The 20,362-nt window shown below is 44.4% G+C and overlaps 1 protein-coding gene across 8 annotated transcripts in view; it reads right to left on the reverse strand.

Moving 5' to 3' along the window:
- MRTFB (myocardin related transcription factor B) overlaps positions 1–20,362 on the reverse strand; it is a 262,113-nt gene that overhangs the window by 62,532 nt on the left and 179,219 nt on the right. The window contains exon 1 of one of the 8 annotated variants that reach the window (XM_032328492.1): positions 15,210–20,284. The exons of the other annotated variants lie outside the window; for them this stretch is intronic. Coding sequence (XP_032184383.1) covers positions 15,210–15,330 — 121 coding nt within the window. The 5' untranslated portion in view covers positions 15,331–20,284. Of the gene's footprint in view, positions 1–15,209; positions 20,285–20,362 lie in introns of those variants that run through there. 8 annotated transcript variants of the gene reach the window in all.

Consider the following 20,362-nt stretch of genomic DNA (forward strand, 5'->3'; position numbering starts at 1 on the left):
CTGCAGCACGAGGTGGGCACGCGGGACACGTGATACGGAGTGTCGGGCACCAGGCCCTGCAGAGAGACTCGGGTACACCGCCACTTTGGGTTTTAACACTTTAAAAACACAATTACTGTATTGGCCCATAGGAAAGATAACCTGATCAATCACAACCTGATCGAAGTTCTCCTGAGAATAACTACTGGTTATACAAAGTACACAGAGGGGCTGACTCACAGTTCTGGGAAAGATCAAACTGCCTTTTAGGACTTGCCACTCATCAAACCAGCACACGAGTTCACTTTAAGAAGTGACAGGCAACATCTGCACCCCGAAGGCAGAACGTCCAGGCCAGGAAAGACAAGGCTGTGTGACTGTCCTCCAACTACCGGAGCTGGGAGAAAGCAGCGGTGCTCAACCCGGACAGTGAAGGGGTGCGGGGCCCTCAAGATGGACGACTTGACTCCGTTAATGACCAGGGAGCCGTCTGCAGTTGTGGGAATCAAGATGCTTTCTCGGGGTTCTCGGGGGCCTTTATGAACTGAGCCTGGAGAGCATCTTCCTGGGCCCTGGCAGGCGACAGACTCATGTCCCCATGGAGACAGGGAAGGCCCACGATGCTGACCACCGCAGGGCCTGCTGCACAGTTGTCATTCTTAAGACAAAGGAGGAAATTGTCATGCCGGCTGGTCTCTGGAAAACCTGACACACTCTGCACGTATCGATAAGACAGCATTTCTGTGGCCGCAAACACAAGCCCAGACGCTGGTCCAGGCGTGCTTTCCTGTGGTGGCGGCAGGTGGTCGTACAGCTGCCTGAGAAACCAGTGTCCCGGGCAATGGCCTCGTGTCTGAAAACCGAACCTGACAGCATTCTTCCTGGCGCTGATGTGAGCTGATCAACTGAGCTACTGAGCAACTCCATCCCAGTACCTCATCCATGGCCTCCACCCTACTAGAAAACTGACTAAAATCGAGGGTTCTCCATGGCCATTTTGCAAATACTACATGCAGGATAAGAAAACGTGTAAATCTAGAGAATTCTGAGGGAGGAAAAAGTAGTTCAAAATAGTGAGTGGCGCATCCTTTCAGGAAACAAAGCACACAGTAATAATAGAGTAAAATTGAATTCGCGTTACAACTGCTCATATGGGAACATTTTCAAAGAATGTCTTTATCTTTTGAAAAAGGTAGAAATGAAATAATCCAACACATGGGCCCAGTAAATCCGTAAGTTTAAACTCAATGAGTTTAATTCCTAGAAGGAAGAAAGTCCTTATGTGGTCCATACAAGGTCTGACCATGAAGTGGTGAGACTAATCTCTTCATGCACAAACCAGCATCTTTTGAAATACTGAAGATGTGTGAGACCATGAACATGGACTACTTTATATCCACTTCATTTAGAGAAAGACCTTTTTTTCATCAATTATTGAATTTTTCCATTTCAATATTTCAAGAAAGAAAAAGAAACACAATTATTAAAAAAATTTTATTTTTTTCAGTGTTCCAAATTCAGTTTATTTTGAAAATTCTACTTCACGTTATTCTTTGCCACAACAGATAAAAACAATACTGATCAACAGAAGTGTTTGCAACTTGTTCTTTTTCCAGAAAAGAAATGCAAAAATCTGATTTTTAACCACCATTCCAAAGAATGAAAGGGAGCTTATTATCTAATAAATGTTAAAGAGGAAATGTCCCTCTGATTCAGCATCACAAATAGTTTACACATTAAAGAGTACTTTCTTTTAGTTCCTTTCCTCCACTTCTTAAATGAACCAAACTGCCTTTAGAACAAAACTTCAGGATTAGTTTCCTACAGAAAAAAAACCTTAAAATGCAATAATATCTTTCACATAATACTTATACCCCACTTCAAGATTCTCAGCTGCTTTCTGAACCATGGTGATATGTCCTTTCTCTTTTGTTTCTATATGTATAATACTTGAAATGTTTCTATAATATGACATAATTAAAGTGCTTTTTCACTCTAAAGGGAAAAAAAGACCCATGTTATGCAGCATTTTAATAACAGACGGCAGTTTAGAACAAGTCGAACAAGCCATAGCAAAGCAGAGTTTTGGGCAGGAGCTTTGCAAAGGGACAGCTGAGGACTGTATACTATAAAAACAAGGCAGAAATGACCCTTTCTGGGAAGCAGTGTGGCAGTCAGCCATGGTCTTGGAAATTCTTTATAAATAGCTGGTTTCAGTTATGGGGTATGAAGGAGGGTAGGCTAACAAGGGGAGGGGAGATGAGCAGCTGTCTGAAAGTTTAGAGGACTCCGTGTATGTTATTTCATTGCAGGACATCAGGCAGAAAAGACTGCAGAATCGTGAGGGCTGAAAAATAAAGGCCAAGATCTGAGCAGTCAAGTGAAGGCTGGGCAAACCAGGGGCGACAGCAACGATGGAAAACGAACGGACACTCTGGAATTGATTCTGTCTTGACTCTGAAGGCAGTATTAGGTAAAAAACAGGGCCTGGTTTCTGTTTTTAAATTTAATTTTTTTTCAAACAGATGTTTGAGTAAAGAGAAAAAAGTGATTGGACTTGGCAAAAATTGATTATGTATTGTTTAAACTGCATTAAATCAGGGGCCTGATCCTATAGATACAAGACAATGTTACCTTCATATTATCTTTTGAACAGGTACGGGAGGGAGTAACGGGCCCCCACGTAGTATCACAGGACAATGAAATCTGAGGGCCCCATCCAGTCGGGGTCACAGGGGTTTATTAGAGCAGCGGTTCAGCAGGGAAATTGACACCTACACCTGCTTAGTCCAGGGAAGGCCAAAAATTTCAAGTCTTGAAAAAATCTATATTCAGAGAGCAAAAGACTGATACACTTTTCCTTTTCCTTAAAAGTGGATGTTTAAAAAGGTGGTGGTGGTGATTAACACCGTTACTGCGACCACTACTGCTTCAGGTAACTTGGTAAAAGTAGCCACTGCTTTTTTTCCCAATATAAAACCGTAAGGATGTTTTTGAAGACTTTATTATTATTTCTTAAACCAGTTTTAGGTTTATAGCAAAACTGAGAGGGAAGTACAGATTTTCTGCATACACCCCAGCCCCCATACACGCAGCCCTCCTCCACTATCAGGAGGATTAAAAAATTTAATTCCATAAAGATTCACATGCTTAAAGCTCTTTGCTGTGGATGGGTTTCTGTAGTCAGAGGGTAACAGCCACTTGCTGACGGGTTTCCTTCTGGGCCTGGGTCTCAGAAATACACCACTACACCACCAATGCCTCCATTAAAAATCCACGTTTTATGAGAATTTTTCTCTATTTATTTGTTGAGATAAAAGTGACACACACACATAATAAAGGCATTCAGAAGAAAAGTGAAAGTCAGTCCATCCCGTTCCGCAACTCTCAGCATTCTCCGCAGAGGTAACCACTGTGAAACGTTTATGGCCCCAGAGGGTATTTGGTGAATATTCCAGCTTATAAAATATGCAAAGGAGATACACGGGGTAGGATCATACTATTCATGGAGGTTGGTGATTTGTTTGAAAAAAAGCCCCACAATATCTAGCTCATTCTTCTTATTGGCTGTATGAATGTACATGTATACATATGGATGTATCACCATATGTATGAAAGTTTGCAGAGGTTTTGCTATTATCAACAATGCTGCACTGATTGTCCTCATTCAGTTTTGGGTATCCTTCCCATGATGATGATGATGATGATATACATAAAATGTATGATAATGGAACATGCATTTAAATTTCTGATAGAGGCACTTTGCAATCCAAATGGTTTGAGCAATCTATATTCCCACTTATGAGGTAAGGGAGTGCCCTTCTGTCCACCCTTCCCCCACAATGTACATCATCATGTTTTAAGGTAACTTGATTTAAATTCAAAAACAAAGATCACTTCTACTCACCCAAGAATAATGGCAAATATTGTGCCAAAATAATGGTGAAATTTGATAAAATTAATCAGCAGCGAGGGACCAAAAGATATCAAAAGCATGAGCGAGCGTGATGGGGCAGGTTTTTGACTGAATGGGGAGATATTTGTGGTGGATGTCAGAAGCCCCGCTCAAGCTGTCCCTTGCAAACCTCCTATTTATTTATAAACTTGGTAGAATTTTTCTGATGTTCCTGGGTAGAAACCTTAAGCACAAGACATCTCATTTTTCCTCCTTCAACACAGCTGAGAGATGTAACAGACAGATTTAAGATATATTTAGACTAAAATCAACAGTACGTGGTAAGAGACTGGATGTTGTGTTTCCAGAAGGAAGAGACAAGGAAGACGATGCCTGGGTTTCTGGCTTAAGCACCTGAGTAGACCATTTACCAAGACGAAGAGCTCAAGCTGGCCATTCGGGAGCTCAGTCCTGGCCATGTGTGAACTGGAGGCAGAGAGGTCAAAGTGACAGCTGGCTCTGTGGGTCCAGATTTCAGAAGGAAGTCTTGGCAGGAGACTGAAAATTCAAAGTCGTCACTTCAGTGGCATTAGAAGCCATGAGTGTTCGCCGAGCTAGAAAATATAGAAAAGATAAGGCAAAAGCAGCCTGAGACTCCGCTCCCAAGAAAGTTAACAAGGACAAGCCCACATGTGGGTCAGGTAGGGGATGCAGATCCAGCAGAGGAGGGTGGAGGAAGTGGTCTATGAAGAGGAGGAGCCCGGAGAGCGTGTGTAGCGTGTTTCCAGCGGGGGTCATGACCCACCGAGCTCTCAGCGCCCGAGGAGCGACTGCTTGGAGTGGCGGACGGAAGGCAGCCCGGAGGAGGTTACGGAATAAAGCAGGGGCACGCGTGTGAATGAAGTGACTGGGAGCAACGTTTTCAAGATGTTGCTCTGAAGGGTAGGAGAGAAGGCAAAAAGCTTCGGCCGCGTGGAATTTTGAGCTGGAAAACACCCGAGCCAGTTTATAACTGACCGAGATCAAGACACAGGAGCGGGGAGGGGGAGGAGGGGAATGAATGACTTGAAGGAGAACGCACAGGACAGGACCCAGCCGTAGGTCCCCTGAAGGGGTTCCGGGGAACACAAAGACTGCTTTTGTGAAGATACTTCCTCTAGGACAACAGGAGGAGAAAGAGGATTGGGTAAGCCTGCGATCTAGATTTGGTCTGGGATGTCCAGGGATTTCCCAACGACTGCTGTTATTTTCTCAAAGGAGGAGGAAAGAAGGCGACTTGCTGAAAGTGAGAGGAATGAAGGAAAAGTCAGTTCGAGGCCAGTGAAGAAGGAGGTTTGACTGTGAAGAGCAAGTTGGAAAGAGAAACGCAGTTGTTTGTTACCGAAATGCTCCCACTAATAATGGCAACAGCTTGGGGGACAGAAGTCAGTCAGGAAACTGGCAAGTCACTCACTGGCTCTGAACTTTATCGTTTTGATCAGAGAAAAGACCACAAGATACAAAATTAGAACATTTGGCAGTTCTTCCTAAAGCTCATTATACAAAGTCTTAGAGAAGAAGAGTCGCAGCCTGGAAATTCCACTTCTAGGTGAACTGGAAAGAACGGAAAACGGGGGCTCACCCTCACACACTCACGCACACGCGTGCGCGCGCAGAGCAGCGAACAGTCCAAGTATCTGCCATGAATGAACGGTAAACGCTATGGCCTGTCCGCACGATGGAATGTTCTTCAGCCATAAAAAGGAATGCGGCGTTGACACCTGCCATGACACGGATGAGACTGGAGAACATTATCCTCCACGGAGGACACAAAGGCCACACAGTAGATGGTTCCACGTATGTGAAATATCCAGAATTGGGAAATGCAGAGACAGAGTTCAGACGGGTGTCAAGCAGGAACTGGGGACAGACGGGGGGTGGGGTGGGGTGGGTATGGGAGGCACTGCTTACCGGACACAGGCTTTTTTGGGGGGTATGAAAATGTTCTGGAACTAGAGGTGTGTTTGAGCAACCCGGTGAATATACTGAACGCTTCTGAACTGTTTAAAATGGCTAAGTTGAGGTTACACCAATTTTACCTCAAAAAAGAAAAAAAAAAAAAAGCAGAAAAACAGACTTTAAGAAATTAGTAACTTAGGTGGCTCAGTTGGTTAAGTGAATGTCTTCAGCTCGGTCATGATCCTAGAGTCCCAGGATCGAGTCCCGCATCGGGCTCCCTGCTCAGTGGGTGGCCTGTTTCGCCCTGCTCCTCCTGTCCTCTCTATCTTGGTCTCGCTCCCTCCAATAAATAAATTCAAAAAAGAAAAGGAAAGAAAAGAAACTAGTAACTCAATAATCAAATTTCCCATTTCTTTCATCTCTCACTAGCCCTCCACCACCACAATTTCATGGACCACTAATGATGACGTCATCTTTCTGTGGTGTGATAACTATAGCAACAGCCACGTTTTATATTCCCTGTCACGGTAAATTTTACATTTTGCTGGAGTTGTTTTGGCCTCTCTTTCCCCTTCTAGATAATAGCTCTACATTCTAGCACCTTCTACAACGCTCATAATATAGAACCTTCAATAAACATGTTTTAATTTTGTGTAGTATACTTACAGTATATAACAGAGGTTTTTTTTTTTAATTTTAAGATTTTATTTATTTATTTGAGAAAGACTGAGAAAGAGCACAAGAGGGGAGAAGGTCAGAGGGAGAAGCAGACTCCCCATAGAGCTGGGAGCCCAATGCGAGACTCAATCCTAGGACTCTGGGATCACGACCTAAGCTGAAGGCAGCTGCTTAACCAACTGAGCGACCCAGGTGCCCTGGAGTTATATTTTCTAAAGAAAGAGAATGTAGTGTCAAATTTAAGAATAAGTCAATGGAAGAATTTCCTATGGGAAAGTGCTTATCATGGGCAGAACCAAGACTGTTTCTCTTTGTTGCAGTAACTTGACCTTAGGGTATTTTTGAGTCAGTATGGGAGGTAGAACACAAGATGCAAGTCCAATTATGTTGCTTTAAAGGGTATAAGAAGATTAGTAAGGGAAGGTGAAGGGCAAGGGAGTAAAGGAAACCATGAAAAACTGGTAGACGCTAATTTGTTTTCATCTCCACTCACAATTAATGTAAAATTCATGATCCATTAAAGAAGGGAAAAAGCACTTAAGCACTCTCACAAAGGATAAAAAGTAGCAACCAAAGGTCACAGACCTCTGGTGATATTTTCAGGGGTCAAATCTGCCAGTTCTAAAATAAGGTTCTTCTTTAAGTGATTCCACAAAATAGAACACAAAGAGGCCCAAAATAAAATGGTGGTTTGTCTCGTGAGAGCCACACTCTCTGCGCTGATGAAGTCAGCTCCCTTCACCAGCACTTCCTTTCTGGAGCGGAAGCAGAGCCACACAGTGTGTCCAGAAATCCACACCTCGGCCGGGCTGAAGAGCAAACAGCATTTTGAGTGGGAGTTTTCATACTATGATTGCATACTATGATTGTTTTCCACTTAAGAAAGGGAGACAGCATCAAGTAAACTTAAAACAAAACAAAACAAAACAAAAACTATGCAAAATAGCGTTTCAGAAAGTTAGGGCTTAGGCTGCATAGGAAATACTATCTTTCTTTCCAATGTCAGAAAGTCTACTGTATCCTTAGGAAGTCCACCGGGCTGGGGGACGTGTGGAGAGGCAGGGGGTACAGACTCTGAATTCTACACTTGCTGGCAAGGAGGTCACGGTCTAAAAGGCACCATTTACCCTCTATTAGGAATTAAAAATGAAGTCAAAATGAGAATGCTAACAGTCCGAGCTCACACACTATAGCTTTCCTGAATTAATCTGCAGCATGAGGTCAGGAAAACAATGTTTCCAACACTCAGCCTTGGAAATTTACAGGCACTTTGATAACTCCATGGTTGGCTGCTGCTTCTGTTACCATGGAAACAGACTGCTAAAAATGGGGCATGTTTCTTTAAACCGATCATACCTTCACACAAATTCCCTTCTCCTTTTTGTCAAAAGTTGGAATGAATTTAAAGTATGCTTCTCGTGGTGTGACAACGTGATGTCAAGCCAAGGGCCTGACACAGATCGGCAGGGATGACATTAGTCTGTGGCAGCCGTACAGAAGGGTATTATACATATATGCATTTTAAACATCTCGTTTGGTTAAAAAGTGATGGAAATAAAGTACACAGTGGCATAAAAGCAAGTGTAACACAAATAACAGGCGCTTCAAAAGCAAAATCAACCACTTAACTGCTTCATCACCAGCAATGTGAAGAGGTTAAAACAATATTTGATTTGTTTCTTAGAGACAATTGATTTCTAATCTGTAGGATGATGCTGGCTCTGCACCCAAACTTCTAGATTTGTTAGTGTCTATGGTTCTGAGAGAAGATACTATTTTTCTTATTTTGGAGGCAATCAGAAATTCTATATTCCACTACTGCATCAGAATTTCAGTGTGTAGCTCTAGGTAAAGGTGCTGACTGGTAAAAACTCCTTCCTAATTCTTCTAAGATGGGAAGATGTATGTGGCATAAAAGACTCACAAATGTCTTAACATAAATGCCCAAGGCAGCCTCTCTGAATAAAAGGATAATTGACAATGAAACAGGAAAGCTGTGAAATATTATTTACTTCCAATTAGCAGGTGCTACTTTTTTGAGGTTCCTGATCCCTGACTTGATAGCTTGGCCTTTCTGCCCACTGTGTGGATTCAGGAATGGGACTGATACACACACACACACACATGTACCTACCTAGTTATCCACATACACACATGCACATAGTAATCTGCTCACCAACACAAGAGAGAACAGAGAAGTGGGCTGACCTATGTGCTGTCCTCGTGTCACAGCGACTGCAGTGCAGAGGAAGGCACTCAGGCCAATGGACTAGCGTGGGGTGGGGAGGGAGAGGCATGCTGGGAGTAGAAAGCGATGGAGAGACAGAAGTGTAACCTGCTTCTGGACAGAAGGGCCTGGCCTCCCTCATGGAGGGGTCTGAGTGGGTGGGGCGAGACTGGGAGGCAGTTCCACGTCCGTCCGCTTGAGTGAAGACCCCCGTAAAGACCGTATTTGGGGAAGGGGATGCAGGCAAGGGTAGTGGCCGTGGTGAAACAAGGCTGTGGTGAGAGAAAGATTTCTGAGGTCGAGCTGACAGATCTGGTGACAGGACCTGGTGGCAGGTTATGAGGCGGAGATCAGGCATCAGTCCCACTGAGGTTCCCAGCAGGAGCCAACGGGTAGACAGAGGTGCGCTTAAAGGTGACGGAAAACTGGAGAAGTCTGTTTCCCGGGAAAAGGAGGCCCACTGGAGCTGCCAGGGTCGTAGCGGGCTGTACAGAGGGCTGGCTGCAGGGGTGTCACCCTCTCATTTGGACCAAAGTACACATGGGTTTCTCCTGTGCTCTCTGTTACGTATGTGCAAGTTCTACCTCCTATGTTATCATTTAGTTGCTCACTTTTCAGGCTGTGAACTCCCTGTATGTTGGCATGATGCTGAGTACTCAAATTTCTGCACAATGAAATTATTTCTAATTAAAAAATTAAATTATATAACTTCATCTCAAAAAGAGCATTCACCCATTTTTTTTTTTTTTTAAACACTGAATCATGCCTGGGAAGAGGGATCTTTTACTTTTCCTTCATACCTATATGTTATTTTAATTTGTTATAAGGACCACATCATACGCTTCTGATTTATTTTTTTTAAATGTTAATTTGGTGACACCTCACCATACAACACTTTGAATTTTGTAGAACACTGATAGAACATGAAGAAAGAAAAAATTCCCAGAGGAATCAAATGAGATGTTGCAAAACTCAAGTGCTTTTTGCTCAGAGAAGGCTTTGTAGCTTTCTTTATTTCTACTGCCCACTTGTCCCTTTCTCCCACCACAGCTCAATAAATGTATTTTGGTTGAGCGGACAGCACAATCAGATCTCACTACTCCATTTTGTTACTCTGTTGCTTACTTCACAGAAGCTTAGAAGCAGCCTATCAGAAAAGGGAGAACTGCCAGGTTTTGGCAAAAACCAACCCATAAATAACAGTGCTAGTCATCTAGTAATGATCTGGGGATCATTCTGTGCACGAATGAGTGATTTTACACACCTTGACAGTGCCTTAAGGCACCAATGCATCCCACAGGGGGTTATGAGTTTATATCTGAATTATAAATTATATCTGAAGGGAGGAGTTCCGATTACACTGTTCAAGAAGGCAGAGAGGCAGATAATACTCTTTAAATATCTGTTGCATAATATTAATGTGTCCATGACATGCAGGACACTAGGGGTGAGATACAAAAATGATCCACATGAGGATTCCATCCCCCAAATCATTACAGTGTAAGAGTGAAGACAAAAATGTATGCATGTCACCGTGGCAGAAGGTAAAAGGTGAAGAAGAGATGCAGACGGAGTTACTCAGAACACGCCTGGGAGAAGAAAGTGTTTTCAGATGATAGCGTCCAGCGACGTTCTTCAGGAAATGGCACCGGGACTGAGTTTTCGGCGACTTTGAACCTGCAAAGCTGGGGTGAAAGGAACGTGGTGGGCAGAGGTGTGGAGGGGAGAGGGTACGGCAGCGCTGTCTTTCACGGAACTTTCCACACTGACAAAGTGTTTTATAATCTGCACTGTTGGGCATGGCAGGCACGAACCACGTGTGCCTAATGTGATGATGGAGCTGAATTTTAAAAATTTTATTTCATTTTAATTATTTTAAACAGCCATATGTGGCTAATGGACAGTGCGGGGGAGTACGTATGAGATAATTTCCAACATGTAGAAAAGTTTGGGTAGTTTGGTAAAGGTATTTGTTTAATCTGTTTTCCCCCAGGCTAGTTGGCTCAGAAGACTTTGGGAAAATGTGCACCTTTTTCTTAAAAAGGCCTACTCCAGCCATGTCTCAGCACACCACGTTAATCTACTCCACTGTTTACTATGCAGGCTACCACAGACTGTCACATACTTTATCTCAAGTGTTATTTACCAGCCGGGGACAGAAGTGGGAATGTGGCCCCCAACTCCGTAACTCTTCCTCCTATTCCCACACCCATGGGCTGAGCAGCACAATGAAAAGCCCAGATTCCCCAAGTCACTTCTCAGAGGACAGCTGACTAGGGCAGCAGTCTAATCCGCTTTGGGCTGTGTGCTGAGCAAGAGATGCCCTCTGGTTAAAACACTGAGTTCTGGGGCTGTTTGTTACAACAGTAAGTGTTAGTCAAAGTAAAATAATACACAGCCCAGTTTTCTTTCTAGGGTTTTTATTCTCACTGTAAGAGACATATTTAAAGTGAACAACCATTTTCCTCTTTAATTACAACTACCTGGCAGCACTGGTGTTATATATTTCATTATCTTAATAATAACTCAGATTAAACCACTTATCTGAATTAAATCACCTCAATTTCTGTGATTCGCCCTCAAATTTTCTAATTGTTAATTCTTTGGTTGTCAAGTCAGTGTTCTCTACTACCCATCCCTAGTTTTAGACCCAGAAATTAAATTTAGATCTCATCCATGTTGAATGCAATTAGAAATGTTCACTTTCTATTGTGGACATGCCAAAAGTGAAGATTCCATACTGCTGCTTTGACAAAGTAAACTAGTCTAAGGAGAATTCTCTATCTTGAATTTGATCAGGAGAATTCATGATATTTATTTTTTTACTTAAAAGACTGTATTTGTTTATCTGACAGTGAGCGAGACAGACAGACAGAGAGGGAACACAAGCAGGGGGAGTGGGGAGGGGAGCAGGCTTCCTGCTGAGCAGAGAGCCCAATTTGGAGCTCGATCCCAGGACCCAGGGATCATGACCTGAGCTGAAGGCAGACGCTCAACAACTGAGCCACCCAGGCGCCCCAAGAATTCATGGTATTTATTGCTATTTTCACCCAAAGCAGCTAATAATTAAATTCTCCCACTACACACATGGATTGGTATTTATCAGAAAGTTTATACAAGCATTAACAAAACTGTGAGGTAACAGGCTTTGTTATCCAAACAGTTCTTTGGTATGGGATGACAACTATTCAGAGGCTGTTCACACTTGGAACATTTTCTTCTTAAATTTTCGATAGATACTACTAAATTTTCTTGTTGAGGTGCCACAGAAATTTCTGAAGCCCATGATTATTTGCTAATAGAAGTCTGCTTTCCCCCTAATAATAATTCTGGCTAACTAGCACTGTCAACAGTAACAGGAATTCTGAAATATCCCAATGTAAGTTAGTAACAGGGCACCTTCTTGAGCAGTGGGCTGGACTGGCAACCCTGACAGCAGACACACGTCAGAAACACCAGAGAGACCAAGCTGTGTCCATGTGGTTAGAACGAATGGACCAAAATTTAGCCTTCCTTCACTACCTGGAAACTTGCATTCTTGATATTAAAAAAAAAAAAAAATTGCACAGACTCTTCTTTCAAACAAACCCAAACCCAAACCAATGTTGCCAAAAAGGAGTGGAGGACTAAACACTGCTGATGTGAAATATAATGAATATTTTTGGCATCCCTTAACACATGAGGCATCAACCATTGGACACCAATAATCACTAGTACATTTGTCTCTTCTGACCAATAGCACAGGATCTAATTAGACTCCAGTGTGTTTAGGTGTTTCCACAACCACTGCTATATCAATCAACTTTCACGGATTAATATAACGAACGTATGGTCCATGGCCTAAGAGCAGATGAAGCTTCACTGAGGACTGTCCCCAATCCCAGTGTTGTGTTCTACGAGTCTGCTACGCTGACTGCTGCGACTTGTTGGCAGGCTGTGACAGCGACACAATTAGAGGAGTCCCACTGTTGCACACGAATCACCTTATTTTTATGCCACTCCAAATTTTTAAAAAGTGCTTTCCGCAAAATTTCTTATTTTTTTCTGTTCTAATTGAACCGAGGTCTAATCTCTCTTTCGGCATCACTAATGGGGAGATAACAGATCATCTTTGATATCTAAGGGGTTTTTGTTTGTTTTTTCTCTCGGCCCTATCTCTAGAGGAAAATGGGTAGAAACACAATCTGTGGAGGTACGTAAAGCAAAACCGTGGTCAGTGCAACTGTCGTAAGAGTGATTTCACTTAACCATTTCTGTGGAGTGTTTTAAAATATGAAAGTTCTCTTCCCTTACCTCTTTATATGTATGAATTTATTTATCTATTTAAAGATTGTATTTATTTGAGGAAGAGAGAGAGCGAGTGAGCATGGGGGGGGCACAGAGGGAGAGGGAGAAGCAGACTCCCCACTGAGCAGGGAGCCCAACGCAGGGCTTGATCCCAGGACCCGAGATGATGACCTGAGCAAAAGGCAGAAGCTTAACCGACTAAGCCACCCAGGTGCCCCTATGTATGAATTTATGTGATTTTATATGAATTTATATGACAGTAACATACAGAATATTTCTCTATAGCTGTAAATTTATAGGGAATTTTAAAAATGAAAATTTAAGTAGAAGGAAAAGTAACAAAGGGCTGAAAAAAGACAAGCAGAGAGACGACAAAGTGGCATCAAATTGGGCATCTCATAAACACAGTGTGAAGTACATGTGGCTTCTCATTCCACAAATGAGGAGATTAAGGCTCGGAGCAGTGAACCTGTCCAGAGTCACGGGGCTCCTGAATGGCGCGGCTGGGACCCGCTCCCCAGTACCTCTCCCTTGGGCCCTTTGGACACTCGGCTATCACACAAGCCTAAATGGGAGGCACGGTCGCAATGGTGAGGGAAACAACCCATACGTTACGTAACCATGTCAGCTCTGCTCTGCTGTCCGTGCTGCTCCTGCTTCTAGCCGGCTTCCCTAGTTTTAATCCTTGCTTCCCTGCTCCTTATGCTACTCCGCGCTTGTGACGACTCTGTTTCTTTCCCTGCCTCAAATGTAAGGTACAAACCGGGAGCTGAACACCTGGCCATGACTTCAATGATGCTTACATAATTAACTCTTTTTTTTTTTTTAAGTTAATGCTTTAAAAACTTCAACCTCCCTCAGGGACTCTCCAGAACGTGTCCTAAAAACTCCACCGGTATTGATTCTCCAGGAATCCGCAGGAAGGCTTGCTATGAGCAAGGAGAGGCGACCCCATTGTTTGCTTCCTGGCAACAGCTATTTATACTTAATTGTGTCGTTTGTTTGGACCTGGATGTTTTCTCTGCCCATACCCAGAAGTAGTTCAACTCTAAAAAGTCCAACTATTGTTTCTTCTTCTTATCTTTCAAATCTGTAACAATCTCTATCATCACATTCTCATAGTCTAAATGAGAGAGAGAAAAAAAGAGGAAATATCCTTTTGGAAGAAGCAGCTCAAACTGCTACTGAGGCAGGTAAGTCCAGATGTGCTCTCTGGGTCTCCAAGATAAGCAAGGGCGAGTGAGAGGTGAGGGGTGGCTGATGGCAGGAGCTGAATGCAGATAAAATGTTACCGTGGGCTTTTGTTTTCCTCCCAAGGAGCCCTAGAAAATCAAATTCCAAAGTAACCACGCATTGAGAGGGGGTGACCTTCATTATCTCAAATTCAGGAAAAACTTAATCTCTGTAGATCCCGAATTTCTGAAACCACAGCCCTTGGTCTCCAGCTGCTCCAGTAAAGCACATGAACTGGTCTGACCACTCTTCGGTATGTGCCACGACAGGGGACAGCACAGCTCATACCTTTGGCCATTTTCTCCAATCAGTCAGGGAGGTACTGTGCAGTGGCCACCAAAAATAATGGACAGTATCCTTAAGCTTATTTTTTGCCTTGTTAAAAGACCACAAAACCAAGCAATGTGTTTTTAAAAGCAAAACAAAACAAAACGATGCAATGTGCATTACGACCAATTAAACCAACCATTTAAAGATATCATTAAGAAAGCACTAGCTACCTTCCTGGTTTTAAACAATAAACCCCGTAAACATGTCAATTGGAAAAAAAATTAATTTTCCGGGAATCATGCATTTGTAAACCTAAAACAAACAGCGCCCTGAATGCTACTGAAAAGGAAGTGGCCTCTCCGGGGGGTGGGGGTCGGGGGCCAAAAAAAAAAAAAATGGAAAGAATGAGAGAATATACAAAATGAACCTGGAAAGGTTTCCCTGAAACGAGGACTGGCCTCCTAAGTCCCCTTCCCGTATTAATTATTGCAAAATCCCTGGAGTCCTATCAGTTAATGAACCGCAAGCTAGAAAGAGCCACCGAGAACGGCGTTAAGCTTTCATTTCAAAGAACTTAGAACGCGTGAGGTACCCGAGCGAACAGAGAGCAGACACACGGCACGGTCAGCAGACAGACACGCTCAGCCTGGCTGACGGGAACACGGATTGGGCGCTTGTGCCCCCGTGCACAGACACACTGACCTTCCTTGAGACTTTTCTGGTTGCTCCCCTCAAGGCATTCCTTTTCTTTTAAGGGCTCGAAATCCCCAGCAGTTAAAATCTCTGGGAAGCCCTGTTGCTGCTTCTTGGAGCTATCGATCATGGTGAGAGGCTTCTGGAGACCGGCAGCATCCAGCAGGAGCGAAGCGCAACACGCCGAGCAGCAGAGACCAGCGCTCAGCACGCTCTGGTCCCCGGTCCCCCGTCCCTGGATCCTGGGTTCCTCCTCACAAGACCCCGGTCGCTGGGCAATTATGTCATTAAGCAGCCGAAGGCAGCCATTCCCATTCAGTTCCCAGCCTGACCCGCAAATACACTCGTGCTGCTGGAAGCCCTAAACTCTCTCCCACGTTGGGAGGCAGAGCCCCAGAGGCACGATGCTGAAATCCCACCCCTTTTCCCAGCCAGCCCCCTTCCCCTTGCCATTCCAGCTTCCCCCGCGCGCTGGGTCCTTCCAGCTGCAGTTTGATGGTCCGAATCATCTGACAAACACTGAGTCAAGCAGTTAAAAATAAATCCTGTAGTTGTTAAAAGAGAAGACTTTGCTGATACCTAAGAAGACAAATTGCTGCCTGTGGTCTCTCGCCGGCTCTCTATAAACACACCCGCAGGCTGTGGAAATACTTTCTATCAGCCAGACGAGCACATTCATTACTCAGTAAGTTCTCCCGCCGCACAAACGGCACAGTCTAGGGCATCCGAAGGAAGCGGGTCTTCTCCCAGCGGAGGGACCGCGCTGCATAAACAAGCCACCAGCGGCACTGCCTAACGACCGGGACGCTGAACTCCCCAAGTTCTTTTGTGGCGTCCGGCTCCTCCTGGCAGAGCCAGGGCTCTTTGTAACAGGGAAACGTACTGCAATTGCGGCTTTCTGCCGTCACCAGTCCGGACCCGAGCGGCAGTTTCCCTCTGTGCCACTAGTCGGCTGACCGAGTTAACATCGCCATGATTGTTCCGAGGGAAAAATCTCCCTCCCCTGTATTAAAGGCAGAGACAGCAAGAGAGCTTCTGTTTCAGAGCCGACTCAACCAGCGGCCAGCCCAAGTCTGATCTCACATGGGCTTTCGGCCACAGGCACCCTCCTCCTGCCCGCCACGGACTGCTGTCCCCCCCGAACATGAGGGACGCTGCTGGGAGGAAATCTCTAGGGATGGCAACGCCAGGCAAATGCGGAGACAAGCCTGTCTGTAGCCCCAGCGAATATATGTCCACCCGTAGCTCCTGCCAAAAAGAAGCTTTTTTTTTTTTTTTGAAATGGCTCAAAGTATGCACCTTTGTGAAAGGGTGCCCAGAAAAGCCATGCGAGGTTGTTAAGAGCGGCAGATGGAATGTGCTTCCATGAGGGCTACGTTTGGTTCACTTTTTTTATAACCGACATCTACCAGAGTGCCTGGAAGACTAGTTCTCAATTAATACTTGTTGCACGATTAAGTACATGAATTAAAGCAGGAGAAGCGGCAAAAGGAAAACTTAATTGTTCAAAATTCTAAAGAAGTCCTCCATCCGTGCCCAATAGTCAGTGATTTTGGATGAAATGATCTCTAAAGGAAGCACATTTTCTCTTCAAAATAGAAATACCCATACATTTTGAGTGTGCATCTGACACGATCCTTCTGCGGGATGAAGAAAGGCTTACGTTTTCAAAGCCAGAAAAGCCCAGGATTGCTGTCCCCACTGAAACACAGATGGGAACTGGCTGAGGATTCTGTCCTTTGTCCCTGGTTCCGGGGCTGGTGTGCACTCAACCCAGACTGTTCTAGAAAGATAGCGATCTACGCTTCTCCAGCAGCTCTTGAGAATGGGATTACACAACACGGACACGGCTCTTGTCAACTGAAATTCCTTCTGAAGCAATGGAAGCCCAGTGCTGGGAGTCTACACCCCCACAGGAACAAACAGCACTGAGCTTATCACACTTCTCGAAAACGTGCTAGAATGCTCTGCTCCTTTCTGATCCCAAGGCCTCTGTTCTACACTGACTGTTCCTGCATCTCTAAAGGAGGAATAAAAGCCTTTTTGAGGACATTCTTTCGGTCATTCACCTTTTCCGCAGTTTGGCGAAGTTTATCTCCCTTAGCCCCCAAGAGCCCCTTCTGACTGCGATGATTAAAGGTACATTCTAGCCATTTTACAGACCAGGACCAAAGTCCAAGAGCAGCTGCGGCAGGTCTGGAGTTCAGCCAGTCTGAGTTCTCCGAAGCCCGAGTCTCTCTCCTACTGCAACGCTTGCGGTCCTCCAGAACGTGCTCTGTCTCCAGGCTTTAGTCTGATCTCGGGCAGGTTTTCACAGCAGAAGCCGTAACTTTTATGGCCTCCCAGTAATTCTGCTCCTGGTGAGGGAGAAGGAGAGCCAACATAACCCTGCTCAAATGCTTTCACGAACGCACTTCCACTCTTCCTCAAACGAGAGCGGCAGCGGCCAGCCTGATCCAGCGCGGGCAGGGTGACCCAGTCTCAGCGCTTTTCCCGAGTCCCCTCATGTGTCCTGCTGCCGGGCCTGGGGGTTCGACGTCATCACAGTTCACAGACGAGGAAACCAAGGCCTTGAAAAATTGACTGTTTTTGTCAGAAGTCTCCTCCCACATACGTGGTGGCCAGCATTCCCAAGAGGCGGCCTGGCTTCAGACCCCACATTCTTAATTACTTTGCAAAAATAACAACAAAAACAACAAACCCTAATATTTTCTTTCTCAGCATGCTGCTTTTTAAACCCCACTCAACTGTGCTGAGGCCACAAGTTTAGAAACCTGGGTAGATACAGAACCACACCAGCCTCTTCATTTTTTTAGAAAAGAATGGCTGTGTGCGTGTGTTGAGTATGTTAAAAAATAAAACAGTTCTCTTTTAAGGATCCTCTGTAGGCTTATTATTTTTGCATCTGATAAATATAAAAAAATTTCAATAAGGAAACACATTGTCCTGCTGTGGGTTTGTATCTAAAGTCTTGTCTCTGTAGTTTTGAGAGAAAAAAATAATTTAGTGGCGAATATGCCTGAAAGAACATTTATTTTGGTATTTTTAAAAATGTGAAATAATTTCAAATTCACAGAGCATGGTTTTCCTGAACCATCTGTGAGAAGGCTCTGACATGACATTTCTTTACCTTAAGCCCTCCGGTGTATAATTCCTACAAACAAGGACATTGTCCTATAAAAACCCAATATAACCATCAACATCAGGAAATCAACACCAATTTATCACCATCTAATCCAGAGACTCCACTGAAGTTCCACTAATTGTCCCAACAACATCCTTTCAGGCAAAAGGATCCAAACCAGGATCACGTATGGCCCTGAGTTATTTCCTCTTCAGTATTCCTTCATTTGTGAACAGATCCTCAGTCTCTCTTGACTCTTCCTTCCTTAAATTGTGAAGATTACATACTAGTTATTTTGTAGAATTGCCCTCAGTTTGAGTTTTGTGGTGTGTCTTCATGACCAGACTCCAGTTACGGCAGGAATACCACGGGGCGAGCGGGGTGGGTTCTCTGCATCCTATTGTGTGGGGCACAAATCCAGTTCGTCTTCTAACTGACAATATTTGTTTTGATGAATGGATTAAGACGGTATTGGCCAAGTTTCTTCATTGTAAAGTTAGTTTTTCTCTTCGTAATGAATGATTTTGTGGGGTTGAACTATTTGTTAGGATGGTCACCAAATGGTGACTTAGAAAATTCTATCATTGCTTCTGCGTTCATTAGAGGCACATTTCAGTGTAAGGAGAAACCCCCCGCCCCATGTGGATTACAGCACCTACTTCCATCACCGTGGACTCACGGATTCCTATTTTATTCAGTGGGTGACAGCATGTTCCTACCATTTAGTCTGATGCTCAGATTATTCCAGATTTGACTAGTGGGAGTCCTTTCCTGCTGCCTTCAGCTCCTCTGAGTGCTGAATTACTTTCTGGTACAAGGTATTCCAGGCTCATCTGCTACCTTCCCTGCTCCGCTGAGAAAGCAAAGACTCAGTAGCAGGTGTCCTCATTGCTATGAGGGTGTCAGCGTTCCCAGGCCTCCTCTGTAGGAAGTCAGGGAACATGTCTGTGGTTTGTGTGTGCACACACTTATGGTTTTCTATATTAACAGATGTAAATGCAGATCTATATTTAAGTATGTACATCTGGACTTCTTTATATATACACATTGAAAACCATGAGTTCACCCTGATGCCTCCATTTCTAATCCAACACCAAAGGTTCTTTCTAAGCTTCTCTCACATATTTGTAACCCTTTTCTCCTATAAAGGGAATCTTGTCTCCGCCACCCCACTCATGGATACCCTGTTCATCCCACTACTGTCACTGCTGTACCAAACTTTATGCAGATGTCTCCTCACCCCAGGCGGGCTCCGAAGCCCTTCGCAGATCACTGCACCCACCCCCACAGGGCAGCTGCCTTGCTCACCCCCCACATAATGTCTTTTGGACTGAATTAGGGATGGAGGGAGGAAGGGCACCTGCGCTCTCTCTAAGAGAGAACGGCCCACAGTTACCCCGTGAGCTGCGTGCAGTAGCTCTGTCCTTGCTCCGTACTCTGTGTACGACATCTTCTTCAGTGTCGTTTGGCTCTGCTGTCACGAGGGATGTGTAACTTCAAAGGATAGGTGATTAAAGTCACTTTGGCTAGGGTAAATCTGCTTCCACAGTGTGTGTGTGTACACACACCCAAAAGGGCTGTTCTCCTATGAAAGAGAGTTCCATAAATCAAGTCAATTTTCCCAGTACTCCAAGCATAGATATTTAATAAGCGTGAGAAAAACTGTATGGCTTGGAGACTAGGAATAATCCAGGAAAGGCTTCAGGGACTCAGAACAGAAACAAACACGGCTCAAGGGACCTACACAAGAACTTGGCAGTCTCACTATATGCTCACAAAGCTGCTGATAAAAAAGATATGGCTGGGATGACGCTGCACTGGGGTAAGCACAGACCTGAGAACATCACCAACTACGCACCATTTCACCAATGTAAAAGCATCCGAGAGAGACAGAGACGATAATTAGTAATAGCATGGAAACAGACTGCTAAACATTGAGTTGTGCTTTTCCTATAGCATTCCCGACACCGGACTGAGAGAGGATGCCTCTTCTTCTCATCTCCTGCATCTTGGTACTTGGAACCAGGCCTTCCAGTAG

This window comes from Mustela erminea, chromosome 20 (assembly GCF_009829155.1).
Source record: "Mustela erminea isolate mMusErm1 chromosome 20, mMusErm1.Pri, whole genome shotgun sequence".
Classification (NCBI taxonomy): Eukaryota; Metazoa; Chordata; class Mammalia; order Carnivora; family Mustelidae; genus Mustela; species Mustela erminea.